This window comes from Columba livia, chromosome 2 (assembly GCF_036013475.1).
Source record: "Columba livia isolate bColLiv1 breed racing homer chromosome 2, bColLiv1.pat.W.v2, whole genome shotgun sequence".
Taxonomy (NCBI): Eukaryota; Metazoa; Chordata; class Aves; order Columbiformes; family Columbidae; genus Columba; species Columba livia.
The window spans coordinates 64,012,634-64,027,759 of NC_088603.1; the positions used below are offsets into that span (position 1 = coordinate 64,012,634).

The window sequence follows — 15,126 nt, forward strand, 5'->3', positions numbered from 1 at the left end:
CCTGCCCAACTGTCAGCGAAGTTTGTTCCTCAGGCTCCCCATAATACTCTTCAGCGATATGTCTCCTTTCTTTTATGTGTTCCTGCTGCTCCAACAGTTGAGAAATCAGATGGCTTTTTCTGCAACCAAATGATGTGTTATTTTGTGTGGTATATCAGCAACTGTAAATGTTTGGTTTGAGTCTTGAACGCAAAGGAGCTGAACTAATAATACAAATAAATGTTTGGTTTAGGGCTTTTGAAGCCTTTTGTTTACTTCCTTCATAGGAGCACCTTACTCAACTGCAACCATTTTTGCCACCTGGCAAGTTCTTGCAGTGTACAAACATACACACACATGAACCTCTGCATTGCTGCAGAGTGTATTTTTTGGGTATCATCACACAAACATCCAAAACACTCTAGGTGCGATGACAAGTGATAACGTTAGGACTCTCACACAGGGAAGCAGTAGCTCTGCTATTCAAACAAAGCTCTACTTCATTCCACTGACCTGAAAGTTTGATTGTCAAAGTTTAAAATGCACAGAGGAATTATTTAAGTCTGATTTTTTGATGAGGAGCCTGAAGTTCTTGATTTCAGAGCATCTGACTAATTCAGAGAGAGTATAACGATCAAATTATATAAAAACTGAATAACATAAAACATATTACTTAATCGCTCAGATTCCATGTTTCACATCTGCAGTGTCATTATCATGCAGTTATGCTGACTTCTTTCCAAATTTTCCTTGGGAGCCCTTGCCATATTATATTTCCTTTAGCACAGAGGTCTAAACAAGCCTCAGGCTGAAAATAAGAGTGGTCCAGAATAGGAAACCAACTTTTGTTCATGTGAATACAACTGTTTTGGGAAATATATTGGAAAAATATCTTGAGAAAATAGATATTTTGAAGTAATGGTTACCTACACAGAAGAAACTGCCTGGGTTGAAACCTGTTACCCAGGTTAGCTTGCAGAATAATTGCACTTTTAGATCTATGTGATAACAAATTGTGTACAATATTAAGATTCTAAAGTACTCAACTGGAAATAGGCAACTGCCTATTACTCTTACTTGAAACTGCAAGGGTAAAATTGCTGAATTACAGTATGTTGCTGTGTGAATGTATTTCAGTTTTGGTCACTGCAAAATGTCCTAGTTGTTTAGGAGTTAATCCACTGATGCAAGATAATATAACTAATGATGCCAGACACTGGGTGGGGGGAGAAATGACAGGTTGGCTTGAACTCTGCAGGCTGAGCAGCTGCACAAAAGCTTGTGCCAGCATCAGGGAGGGATCGTTCAGGTCTCAGAATATTCTCAGCAGTCAGGGGTGACTTTCTTTGGCAGTGGTGCCATCCTAAGCTGCTCTCTGACTCCAGCATAATGTTCAGTCCAGCACACAGAACATCCAACCGCAATAGACCCAGCAGGACTCCAGCAGGAGAATCCCCTGGAGCAAACTTATCTAAAGCCTGGGAGGTAACAGGTGATTGAAGAGATTCTTGTCTCATCAAGGAAAAGTTCTGCAACCTGCAGGTCTGAGTGCAGCCAGATGAGAACACTCAGCCCAGTGAGGCTTTACATCAAGCTAATGTTCTTTGTCTGGCAGTTAGTAACTAAGAGGGAGCTCAAAGGACTGTGTCCTTGGTGTAAAAGCAGAGCCTGACACAGAAATAGTACTGCTTCCCTGCCAGACACCAATCCTCCATTTTTGACTGAGGAGAAAAAGAACAGGTGCATTTATTTTTCCACAAGGACTGACAAAATTCCCCCTTTAAAAAGAAAAAAAATCTCAATTTCTTAGAACTGCATTACCTATTCAGAAAACAGAAAGAGGCAGTATGTTTCACACCAGGTCTTTGAAGACTAATATTAATCTTTATATGTCAACTGCTGTAAGAGAATTGAGTATGTGAGCATCTCTAGCCACCTAATTACAAACTGGCTCCTAGCAGCTGATATTTTGGTGACAGCATAGTCCCCAAACCTCCAATCATACCAACAACTTTGATTTATTCCAGATTAAGAAATATGATGACATTATACCTGTTAAGAAATGTTCCTATGGCATCTTTGGATGTGGTTTAAGCAATCTGAAAGTGACGAACAGACATGGGATGTTTTCAAAGGGATTTTAACACTGGTAGAAGTGGTAACAATTATTATGTAAGGTTTTGTTTTGCAAATAGATCTACTGAATCAGAAAAGTAAACAGAGGCCTGTTTCTGCAATTAGCTCCAGGCAGCCATATGTCCAGAAGAAGGACACAAGGGCAAATAGGACACAGAAATCGACCACTCAAGTTGGACCAGTTTCAAAACCAAAGCCTTAGCTACTTCTTTGCAGGTTTCTGCAGGAGGATGGGGGCTGCTGGTACTTCACTTGCAGTTACTGCAGTAGCAAAAATAGAAGATTGCTGCAAGTCTTCTAACCAGTCTGTTTTTCTGTCAATTAACTTTGAAAGATGAGTATTTAAATTATTTTATAGTCTACATTAAAGAAATGCTGTTGCACTGAAGCAAGCATAGGAAGTCACTGCAAGATGTAGGCTAAAGACACAGTGCAGATAAGCTCTAAGTCACTCCTTGAACACATTGCACAATAAAGGTTGTCATAAAGATTACACTAATTTCTACAGTAGCCAAATTTTCTTCAGTTATCACATTATACCTCATTCTACAACTATAGTCACAGTGAGATACTGTTCACAAAACAAGTAAGTGGTCTTAAGTACACTGAAATTGCCCTGTCCTACCAAGAGGCATTATCACTGAATCAGCAGTCCTCTCCATTTCTGATTTTCTAGAGCAACCCTACAGCAACTGGTGGCAGAAGCTACCTCCTGGCTCCTTGAAACACAGGTGAGCCCTTGGTTCTGCAACTGATGGACAGAATCAAGCTAGTGTTAAGGGCAGAGAGCGTTTTATTGCACATCTTCCCCACTTTTTTCTTTCTCATTCTGCACTGGTCAAAACAGTAAGTATAAGCATGGGTGGAGCACCCACTAGCACGCAAAGGAGCTCCTTCTGTGCTTCCAAGGAGGACCTGGTCTACAAGCCCATCTCTGGGCAGCGGTGGCATGCTCTGCACTGAGGAGCAGGAACCAGGACCACACAGGCTGAGCTGACTGGATTCCTCTCTGTACTTTGCCTGCTACCATCTCCACAGACAAATTAAGAAAAAGCCCCAAACCGAACATGTCAGAGAAGCAGGAATCAGCCTGACAGCTGGCAGAGATATACAAACCCTTCTTCAAACCCTTACAGCTTTGAAACCACAGGCAAAGTTCAGGTGAGTGAAGAAGTAAACAAACAAGGTATCTCACAGGCAAGAAATTGAACTGGGATTGCTTAACCCACAGGCAGTTCTTCTGCCAGATGGGTACAGCTGACTACAACCATTTCTTCCCTACATGCTCTTGTATGATGTTGTGTCCCATGGCCGCAGGGGCACCTCAGGCAGCTGGTTGCAGCAGAGGAGCCTGCAGACAGCTCCTGCACAGCACCACCTGCTGCGCACCTGCACATCCTCACCTGTAATAGCTTGTAGGACCAGTAATAGCTTGAAGGACCAGAAATGAGGAATGTCTCCACAGACAGGATCTGCACAGCATGCCGTGGGAGAATCCATGCAGGCTCCGTCCAGTGCTGAATCAATGCATGGTGCCCAGCATCAGAAGGGATATAAGGTTTACTACCTATCTATATTCCTCTTTTTATTCCGTCCTATTAAGATGGCTATTTTATTAAGCCATTTTTTATTGGACTTTTCTTGCAGAGATGCAGAAAGAGCCCTGCATCATCTCCCTCTCTCCCGCACTTCCCTCCACACCTGGGGCAGAATACTTAATAACTACAGGATCATTGTGTTCATCAAGGAGTTGCTGATACTGGGGAGTAAGATGGGAGAGAGGGAGTGTGGTGGGTTAAGCCCAGACAGGAGTAAAGCCCCCACCCAGGTGCTCACTCGCTCCCTCCCCAGCAGGATAAAAGAGAGAATCAGACACGTGAAAGTAAGGAGAAAAAACCCCATGGGCTGAGATAAAGTCAGTTTAGTAAGTGAAGAAAAACAGCAAAAATAAGTGATGCAAAAGCAATCACTTGGCACCTCCCACCAGCAGACTGATGCCCAGCTGTCTCTGAGCAACAGCTAATTTGGAAGAAACTGCCTCTCCCCAGCCCGTTTTTATTGCTGAGCATGATGCTACATGGTCCAGCATGTCCCTTTGGTCAGTATGGGTCAGCTGTCCTGGCTGTTTCTCTTCTCACTCTCTTGCCCATCCCCAGCCTATTTGCTGGGGGGGCAGGGTGAGAAACAGAGAAGACCTTGATGCTGTGCAAGCACCATTCAGCGACAGCTAAAACACTGGTGTGCTATCAACACTGTTTTGGTCACAAATCAAACACAGCACCATCTGGGCTGCTATCAAGAAAGTTAGCTCCATCCCAGCCAGACCCAGCACAGGGAATGAAATGAAATTTGAGAAATCCTTAAACTGTATTTATCTCTGAAGAACGAGTAAGGTCTGAAGTCTTACCAGAACTATCTCTGCCCTTCTCTGACACATTTTATCTCCCTCTTGATGAAGCTGTGGAGTGGCTTGGAAGTAGAGAGAGAAAAGAAAAATGGCAGAGAAACTATAGCTTCAGCATGATTCAAAATCCCACCATGAGATCTGGAGTCAGTGGCATTACAGCAACTAAACACTTTTCTTTCTCTGTTCCAGGACAAGGACAAAGTGCTTCTGGTGGCATTTATGCACTGTAGCACACTCCTGGTTTTCTTCTGTTGAGATAAGCTCAGCATCTGTGGTACACATAAGAACCTGTCCTACATATAAGAACAAAAGTAAACAAAACAAATTTATGCTGTCCTTACCAGGAGCAAAAGTGCAGCAGGGGAAAAACAACAACAACCACCACAAACTTTATTGCATGAGTAAAAATTGAGTCCAAGACAATAATCTAAATGTGACAGACACAAATGTTGCAGTCTTGATTTTTCTGAAACCCCAAGGAGCTGCCATATAGGTCTTTTTCAAATGGTACAACATTAATCCCAGAAAGAAGCTGAACATCCTTATGTGTCCTCTGAGCACACTGGCCAGTGCCCAAAGCGCCTCCCAGCCTTGGGGGAGGGTCCCCCCTGTCCTCAGTGTGACTTGACCACACAACCTTCTCATCTGGAGTCAGACACGCTGCTGTTGCACCATGAGGCCACACTGCTGCACCTCTTCCCCTGCCTGTGGAGGCCCAAGTCTCTCCAATGCTCTTCTGCCCAGGTGACACTTGTGCCAGTCTATGCTGGCAGCAGCCCTTGGCACCCTCCGGTCCCTCTGCGTCCTTGTCATTTCAGATGCCTTTTGCCAGGCACGCTTAGAATATGCACACACAAGACTCCCGCTGGGAAACGCCACGCAAAGCACTAAACCCAGTAGAGGTGGGAGGACCTCCTTACAGCAGCCAAGCTACACAAAATACCTGTCATATCCTTAGCACCGCTATTTCTGCCACAAATGTCTCACAGAAGAAAGCAAAGAGATGCAGGCAGGCCACTGTCAGTAGAGCTTGCAGTTTTAAAAGCATATTTGCAAAGGATCTTTGTTTCAGACAAAAAAGCGCAAGCTTTTTCTCCCAACAAAAATAGCCAAAAAACCAGACTTCCACACCCTTGAGTTTTTATATTAATGTCGTTGCTCACTGATTCAAATCTTGCACTCTCAGGAGGGGAAGTGCTCGATGGATGCTCCTCCACCCTCGTTGTCCAGAGACAGCAGGAACAACGCTGGAGCAGAAAGCAGCATGAGAAGTAGTATCTCTTACCAGCCATGCCTCAGAAATACAGCTAGAGATTTCTGGATCACCACATAATTCAGTCAACAGCAGCTAGACGGGTGATTTCACACAGCTACAAATTACATACAACTCTTCACAAACCCAAAGGATGCCCTGATGCCACCTTCTGTAGCTGAAGCTTCTGCAGTAGGCTTTCTGCTGCTCCCGCATATGCACATTTATACCCAATGCAGAACACTTACAGGGAAAACTACACCCTCTTTCATGTGACACCTACTTAGCGATACGTGGTGCCCATGGCACACACAAGGAACTTCCAATAAAGAATATCATTAACCGTCTCAGTTTTCTTTCTGCAGAAACTTGCAGGAAGGGGCTGATTGAACAAGTTTCACAACAAAGTGGATTTCTGAGCAGCCATCCCCAAAAGCAACACTTTCACTGCAGGCAGAGTACCTCCATCAGGGATCAAGTTTCCTGACTGCTGGAATTACCCTTTTCTCTTCAAAGACATAGAGCCTGAAACTTGAACCGTGCACAAACACCCAGGCTTTTAATATTCACCTCAAATGACATGTCTTTCAAAGAAGCTACAGCTGCCAGACACCATTGACCTGAATGCCTTTTCCCCATGCCTGAAGCATTTGCATTTCACTCACCACATCTTTCCCTGCTCTCAAATAACAGCCACTTGTTACTTCTACTGGTGTTACCAGATGAAAGAAAAGCGATGTCTTCACCGTCAAGTGTTCCAGTGGAACAAGCTTTCACCAAACTACACTATGCTGAGTCAAGAGAAACAGGTGAATGCTAATAGTTTGCTTGCAAGAAACATCAGCACCATTTAGGATTTCAGCATACAAAAGCTGATGACCTAGCAAAGCCAGATGCTTTTTCTGCACGTTGTGTCCCTCTGAACAACAATTGCAAGGCAACACAAGAGAAGCTTCCCAAGAAGGAGGGAAACACTGAGCACAGCATGACTCAAAGACCCAACCCTACAATTTAGTAGCAGAAATACCATGACTGTGGTGCAAGAACTAGCCTGTACCTGGCCTTCTCCTCTTCAGATAAAACTTTTACAACTGATCATGCCTTTGCCAGCAAAAAACAAAACAAAACACCCCAAAATTTGTAGTATTATTTGTATCCTGCGTCCTGATCTACAGCCAGACAAGCTGCCACAGTGGCCCAGGAACACTTGCCTTCTTGTCTCCTTCCAGGACTAAATTTGCTGTTTTCTTTTTTACTACACATGTAATATTAGGCTTTTGAGACACCCTCTCTCCGTCCTCACCTCCATTCCAAAGTGCCCCTGAGCCAGACACGCTTGGTGTACGTGACCAGAGGATTCCTGACCCCTGGCATACAAAATCCCATTTGTCAGCAGAGGGGGAAGGGGCTTTATGTAACATCCAAACAACAAGTGTAATGCATTTCTACAAAACAATTCTGTTATTGCTCCACACTGAAGGTTTTTACAGCATGGCATCTTATAGTGGCGGCATTCAACTTGGAGCTTAAGACTATGAATGCTTAAACATACTTTTGTTTCCTATCCTGCTACCCTGACTTCTCCTTACAGCATTGGAGGGACTGGAATTTCCCTAGGAAAGAGCAAGGGAAAGACGCTTTTCATACTAGTTAAGCGTAAAAGCAGCATGTGAAGAGTTCACAGCACAGGCCGGCAATTCTGAAATTGGATGGAAGCAGATGGCTCCCCAGTCGCTAGGTCACCCTATTTTTTATTTTTACTTCATGTGCTTCATACCAAGAGGATATATTTAAATTGAAAGTGACTAAGTCTAAGTTTTTCACTGAAAGAAAGTAGCATAGAGCATGTTTTGTCATGGAAAATTAATTTATAATGTCAAATCTTCTATTTTGTTCCTCTCTCTAACCCCCTCAAGACCTGTTTTTGTATTCACTGCCAACATTAACTTCTTGGTACCCTTGGTACCCTTGTAGTCAGCTAAACCTCTGCCTTTGAAACAAAAAGAAAACCAAACAAACAAAAAAATTTTGCTGAGCTTCCCTTAGCCCACAGGTGCACACCTAACATGGATTACTGCTTTTAAAATATGACTCATCTTACATTCACAGATTTCAGGCCCTGGAAAAGTATGTAACAGCTCAGCAGGAAAACTGAGCCCTCTGAGGAGGGCGAGAATAGCAAACGGCAGGGCAAAGCCAAGAGTGCCAGTTCCATTTTAAATAAATGCATTGTTAAGCAAAGTAATTTTGGTCTTGCTGTTTGTCTCTTCTATTCTTAGGTTTTCTGGACTTCGGAACTTTTACACAACCATTTTTTGTTTTACAAACACTTCAATTTTTACTCCATAAACCCATCTGTGGAGTATTGGCCTAATTCAGCTCAAGAAAAGGAAGGGGTGGTGGGAGGTAAAGGGGATAACAGAGAGCATCTGCCACGGTTTATTGCCACCTTACATTAAACTGTAACAGATTTAAACAAAGAGGGCTGTTCAAATTAGCTGTGGAGGCCACACAGTAAAAGAATGAGACCTTTGGAGGGGGAATCGCATGGTGAAATATTTTCTTTATTCTTTAGTCTCCTTCACACTTTAATTGCCTTTCCTCCATTGCTGTGCTGACTGGATACCACATGTTTTTGTCCTGACCCTACTGACCTGCCTTGCAAACAAGAGGAGCTATTTACAAAAAGCTTTTACTGAGTCATGCTTGTTTTCAGTTGAACTCTAACCAAGCCATTGCTAAAATGCAGTGCTACAAAGATTTAGTGCAATTCCTGCAAACTCAGTGGCTGTATAATGCATGCTCCTCTACTGCTCAGCTGTTTCTTTACCCCTGCAAGCTCTTAACTGCAAATAGGAGTCTGGCTTTATTCAAGACATCTGGACACAAGCAGACAGCCACTTCAATGGGCTCCAGGGGAAAATATTGCTGCCTAAGAGGGAAGCTTAATGCAGCTGCTCTAGCAGGAAGGAAAACTAGGAACACTATGGCTGTTATCAGGAGTAAAAATGCAAAAACAGTAGAGCTCTACTATCTAGCTGTAAGGGAAGGGAGATTTATTAGGAACAAATAAACAGGTAAGATGCAACAAGTGTTTCTTACTACTTATGCTACAGAATGAAAAAAAAATATGTGGTTGCATCTAGTGGCTATGTACAGGTTCTATGTACATATTATTGTTTAAATCTGGAAGCTTTCTAGAGCAGTAACACTGGTAGAGCACTCAAGCTCTGCAAAATTTGCTTGATTTTTCTTTCTACAATGAGAAAGGCAAGCAGGAGAATCTGCAAGAGCACAAAGATAAGCACACAGAGGAGAAGCCATGATTATGGGAAGCAAACAGCAATGCGGAGGTTTGCTTTGATGCTAGAATCTCACCACATAACATGCCCTCCTAAATCAGGTCGGGAAGGTCAAAAACAATTGTGTTTATTAAGAAAGATTCTGAGTGCTAGGCTTACAAGAGGTAATCTTTCCAGCATTTGAGGTCAGTCCTAAGGCAAGAGAGAAACTTGTTACAGATAAAGGCAATGTTATGTGTTCGGCATATCTATAAAATAATAGACTAAGGAAAGCATTTGCCCAACAGTGATGTTCTCCTAACCATATAGATGAAGTAAATTGAAAACCTCTTCATTTACATCAGGCAACAATTACGGCAGCCAGGACCTATGTGTACACAAGACAACACCTCTGCGACAGATGCATCAATAGCTTTTTATGCTACAAAGCTGAAAACTGCAAGGGTGACCAACATGCTGGCACAACTGTAAGAGGCACCACCCAATTTGTGACGATGTCTTTGGTCTTGTCTATTTAGACAACAAAGCTGGTGAAGGGTCTGGAGCACAAATCTGATGAGGAGCAGCTGAAGGAACTGGGGCTGTTTAGCCTGGAGAAAAGGAGGCTGAGGGGAGACCTGATCGCTGTCTACAACTACCTGATAGGAGGCTGTAGCATGAAGGGTGTTGGTCTCTTCTCCCAAATAGCAAGTGATAGGACAAGAGGAAATGGCCTCAATTTGAACCGTGGGAGATTTAGATTGGATATCAGGAAAAATTTCTTAATGAAAAGGGTTGTGAAGCATTGGAACAGGCTGCCCAGGGAAATGGTGGAGTCACCATCTCTGAAGGTGGTTAAAAGATGTGTAGATTATGTTCTTAGGGACATGGTTTAGTGTTAGAATTAGGTTAATGGTTGAATTCAATGATCTTGAGGGTCTCTTCCAACCTAAATGATTCTATGATTCTATGCTATTCTGGTGCAAGAAACTTCAAAAAGGACAGTATTTTTACCACTCTGCATTACAAAACTAATTACATGGGGAAAAGGAAACAAACCTTAAAAACCAACCAACAAAAACCAAACCTGCAAAACTTTGGCCTTGTTGGTAGACAAAGAAACATTTTTCATCCTTTGTCACTTCTATGCAATCGTAAGCAATTGGTATAAACTGGAACACAGGGGTTTCCATTTAAATTTGAGAAGAAACCTCTTCTCAGTGAGGGTGACAGAACACTGGAACAGGCTGCCCAGGGAGGTTGTGGAGTCTCCTTCTCTGGAGACATTCAAAACCTGTCTGAATGCCTTCCTGTGCAACCTCATCTAGGTGTCCCTGCTCCAGCGGGAGGATTGGATTAGATGATATTTCAAGGTCCCTTCCTAACATTCTGTGATTCTGTGAAACCTCTGAAGCTCAAACCTCAACACCCTTAGTTAGCTATAGCTCCGCGGAATTACGATTTATTTGGAAAATAAAGGAATACCACCGCCAGATGGTATCCGACGATCCACCCGCTCCCTTCAGAGCTCGGCGCCGGGGAGCGCCCCAGCCGCCCGGTCTGCGGCGCGGCGGAGCAGCGGGCGGGGCGCTCACCTGCCCGGCCCGGCCCGGCCCGCCCCGCGGTGCCGAGGCCAGGGAGGCGGGCGGTGGGTCGCGGCGCGGAGCTGAGGCCATGGCGGCCGCCGACCCGCCGGGCGCCGGGGACCTCTCGCAGCTGGTGAGCGCAGGTCGAACTCCGGCGGCGGGGAGCGGGGGCGGGTTTTTGGGCAGCCTTGCGGCGGGATCCCCTGCACTGCCGAGCGAAGCGGGGCGGAGAGGCGCGGTCCCGGCGCCCCGGCCTGGCTCGCTGGGCTGTAGTTGCTCTCCGTGCGCCGCCGCCCGGGGCTCCTGCTTTCTCTTTCTTTCCCCCCAGGCGGAAAATCTGCTGCACCAGCTGCAGGAGAATTTTCAAGCTCTGACTGAAAAGATATCGCTGAGAAATATCCTCTTTTGAACCCCGGTTACTGGCTCCGCGGGAGGTTTCGTGCGGCTGCCGGCCCCCCGCCGCGGTACCCCGCCATGTAAAGAGGCACTTTGCGTTTGAAAATCGGGCTGCGCTTTCTCGTAATCATCAAATTAAGCAACAATGATTGCCGTTGCTAAACACCTATGATGTAGAGACAGCTGAATTGTCCTCCTTCTCCCCCGCCCCGGTCCTTTTACTTTTCCCAAGAAGGAAATTCTAAAAAATGTTTTGCTGAAAGGATCAACTCCCAGTGAGCTAGTCTCTATGCAGCAATTCTTGAACTCAACTAAAATAAGCAGCAAATTACGTGTAAAGATCCCAAAGGCACATTTAAAAAGGAGTCATCTTCAAAAATGCCACTTAAATCAGGGTATTGCTGTGTGTTGTCTAAAAACAACTGTTAGCCTCCTGAGCATGGGAAGGTGTGGCCTCAAAAAGAGAAATTAAGACCTCAAGGAGCTCCAAGCTTTCTCATTAGAAGTACTTACGGAATCTTTGCTCTCTGAAACTGTGAATTTATTACATTTTCTGTTTTTTTCTGTAACTCAGCCTTTCAGGAAGCAGCTGCTTTAGTGTAAGAGAAGAATATTTTAGCAACACCCATATTCTGATTGCGTGTGTTGACTGGATGGTATCACCTAGGAGTTCCTTGGAAAGCAAGCAATCTCTCACACAGAAAATACTCCATTTCACTCGCAGGCATACAGGAAGGCATCTGAAAACATTTAGAACTTGAATGCTTCTGTGTTGTGAAAGAAAGTGGGATTGTCTTGTAATAATAGACCTTGTGCATGCTTCATCTTGTGTTAGTGTTGAATACGTAAGCAGCTGAGACATCTGGAATAAAGCTGCTTATTTTTTCTCACAGAAGAAAAATATACAGAATTATAGAATTATTTATTTATAAATAAGTTATCTTTAACTTTTTACTGGAAGAAATGGGTGAGCGCATTGATGATCTCGAGAAGCATGTTGCTGACCTGATGACAGAGGCTGGAATAGAAAACACCGATGAAGAGCTGAGAGTAAAGAAACTTAATTTTTACTGTATTTTATGTGTTTCCACTTAGGTTTGAACTATGGGCAGTATCTAGCATGAAAATATTGTTTACATATTTATCATACCTGCATTTACTTGGATTTTAAAGTAAAATGAAATATTTTGAAATATTTTAAAGTATTTTAAATTACCTGTATTTCTTTTTGGCAGAATCCAAAGAATGCTACCACTTTTTCAAAAGAACACCAACTATAGCTTGCTGCATCTGTCCCAGCTCAGTGCCACATCCAAGGGGTAGTGCAAACTAATCCCAAATATGTAAACTGAGGCTGTGCATTTGTATTAAAACATATGTGGCTTAAAGCACTCCTGCCCACCATTCCTGTCCCTCAAGTACGCTAACCTAGCTGACTGAGGATTCTTGCTGGCAGAAATTTATGTACGTCTCTTTCTAAACCTGCTTTCAGCTGCCCAGCGTAGCTCAGAGCACACCTTGTAAATACTGTCACCCCTCACAGAGCAGTTGTTTGTTCTTGTAGCACTAAGACCAGGGATGGAAGGATCAAGGATAACCTCAATATTGTACAATCATTTTGCATGGTAAAAACCTTTAAGATAATGCATGGAGTCCAAGCATTAACCTAGCACTGGCAAACACTGTGTAATATAAAATCATGTTACAGTTCATGATTGTGTGCTGGATTTTATATTGCTATCTGTTGCAAATGCTCCCCTGCTTCCAGTGGACTGCTGTTTTCAATATTCATGAGACAGCGTTCCTTCCGTGTTCTGTGGGTGGGAGTGATGTCTTCTGCCTGTTCTTGTACACTTTCCCGATTCAAACTGAGACGCAGCAATTATTTTTGTCCTTTAGAGACTGCTTACCCAGTGAAAGACAGGAATGTCTGTAAAGATACTGGTAATTTAGGCATCTTTTCTTTCTGATGCCTTTTTCATTACAAGCTATGAAATAATTTTAAGAAATATAGAAAGGTAATCCATGAAGATGTATTTAATTGTAGAGACATCTTCCTGTTTTTATGCTGAATCACATTCATGAATAATTAAACCACTGACCTACTTATTCACTGTTTCTTTGCAGCACTGAAATGAGGACGTGACCACGAAAGATAAAGGCAGAACAGCACCACACTGAATCTGGGAGTTTAAAATCAGTGTCCCTAGTCACAAAATGTGTCAGCGAAAACAAACATGCTTGGTTACAGTGTAATTTTTTTTTTTTTAAACTATTGCCCTAGGAAGAAAAGTAGAAAGCTGGGTTTATTCACCTAAATGAGACACTGTCTTTCCTGTATTTGGGAAAGAACTGTTTCAGGGGAGGCAAAACCACTATCTTGGACAGAAAACTATAACCTATGTAGTCAATGTCACAAACTTTTTCCGTGTATGAAAATGTATTTCATCTATTTAAATATTAAAATTTTCATCATATTTCTTTGTTGCCTTTGTAATTTAAATGTTCTCAGAATAACAAGATCCTTTTATGACAAAACTTTTCCATTTGCATGTGCCATTTTGATGCAGCTTTAAATGTTTTACATTACAAAATGCACCTTATGTTATTAGAAAGGTGCCTTTGCAAAACTGCATAGGTTCAATGAATATAAACTGTTCTGCACTAAAAGAAATGCCTATTTGCACAGATTACAGCTGTTCAGTCATTACTCTTTTCACAAGCCCAAGCAAAGCTGTGCATACCTGTGCAGATAATGCCATTCAGGTATCCCTGTTGTGCCAACTGCAATTTTTTAACATTAGGCATTTTAATAAAAACCCCTATTTTAAAGACTTTGAGACAGATAAGGAATTGTAGTTACCAAACATGCCCTGAACAAGATATGGTAGAGTCAAAGAGAACAGGCCACCTGCACTAACTCTAAGGTTCTTGCTCACAAAAACATTGGCACTTTTCACAGGAAAGATTTTGTTTGAAACTTAATGGGAGCCTCTTACAAGTGCAGAAATTGGAGCATTACCAGGTCAACAGAATGCCTCAGCTAATGAAGGATAAATGTTTTTTTGAAACTGCAGCAGGTGTTGATAATTAGCATATATTACAGAGTCAATGCTTTAATCAGTGTAGATTTGCAAACAATGCCAGACTGGGGGGACAGGTTGATATGTTAAAGTACGGGCTGGAGAAATGGGCCAACAGGAACCTCATGAAGTTCAAAGGAACGTGCCAAGCATCACCTCTGGGACAGGGTAAACTTACGCTGCAGGGCAGCTGTGAGGGGCTGGCTGGCTGGCATGTGGCTTTGCAGGAAAGGAGCGGAGCCTGGGGCACAAGCTGGAGAGTGCTCTGGCAATGCAGGCTGCAGCCACACGCTCCTCAGTGTGAGCACGTGTAGATTTGCCTCTGTTCAACTCCGGCGAGAGCATCCCTAGAATAGTGTCAATTTGGGGGCTCCTCAGTTGAAGAAATATATTGTTATGATGGAGTTAAAACAGACCCACCAAGATATGGTGGAGTACAAAGTGTAAGAGGGTTCCAAAGAATTCTGTTAGTTCAGCCTTAAGACTATAGCTTTTTGCTGGCAACAACTACCCCATGGTAGGGTATGGGGAACAGTTTCGTTTTACAGGAGAGCATTAATAGACACGATCTGGAACAGAGTAAGTTCCAGCTATTATGGATGCATTCTAAAGGTGCTCAAGTAGAAGAACAGGCTTTCCAGAAAGGCTGAGGAATCTCCATCCTTAGAGATGCTCAACACTGGACACAGTCCCAGGCAACCTGATCAAGTGGAACCTACTTTGACTAGGAGGTTGGTGGTCCCTTCCAGCATAGGGGATTCCATAATTAATAAACACTGCAAGCTAGACTAAATTTAAGCAGAAATTGAGATGCTATGTTTTACTTTCTTGACTCATTCTAAATAATCTAAAACACACCTGATGGTTAAAAAAGCATATTCTAATTTGTCTTGTGACAAACTGGACCTTTCTGTATAGTCTGGCTTGGTTTTTTATCAATCCTTTAAATATGCATGTATCAGATAAAAAATACCAATGAACAAAAAAAAAAAAAAAAAAATCCAAA

At 43.0% G+C, this 15,126-nt stretch overlaps 1 protein-coding gene across 1 annotated transcript; it reads left to right on the forward strand.

The window, feature by feature from the left end:
- The first annotated feature begins 10,539 nt into the window (after window positions 1-10,539).
- On the forward strand, window positions 10,540-13,514 carry HSBP1L1 (heat shock factor binding protein 1 like 1). Its single transcript, XM_065052290.1, has 4 exons — window positions 10,540-10,774; window positions 10,970-11,036; window positions 11,993-12,087; window positions 13,165-13,514. Exons 1-4 carry the CDS (start codon window positions 10,550-10,552, stop codon window positions 13,168-13,170), a joined length of 393 nt encoding a protein of 130 aa, XP_064908362.1. The 5' UTR covers window positions 10,540-10,549; the 3' UTR covers window positions 13,171-13,514.
- The last annotated feature ends 1,612 nt before the right edge of the window (window positions 13,515-15,126 follow it).

Excerpts from the sequence above, each read along its gene's own strand:
- HSBP1L1 (XM_065052290.1), top strand. The coding sequence starts at position 10,550 with ATGGTATCCGACGATCCACCCGCTCCCTTCAGAGCTCGGCGCCGGGGA. Across the intron at positions 10,775-10,969 it reads CCGGGGACCTCTCGCAGCTG|GCGGAAAATCTGCTGCACCA; the intron begins GTGAGCGCAGGT and ends CTTTCCCCCCAG. Across the intron at positions 11,037-11,992 it reads TGAAAAGATATCGCTGAGAA|TGGAAGAAATGGGTGAGCGC; the intron begins ATATCCTCTTTT and ends TTAACTTTTTAC.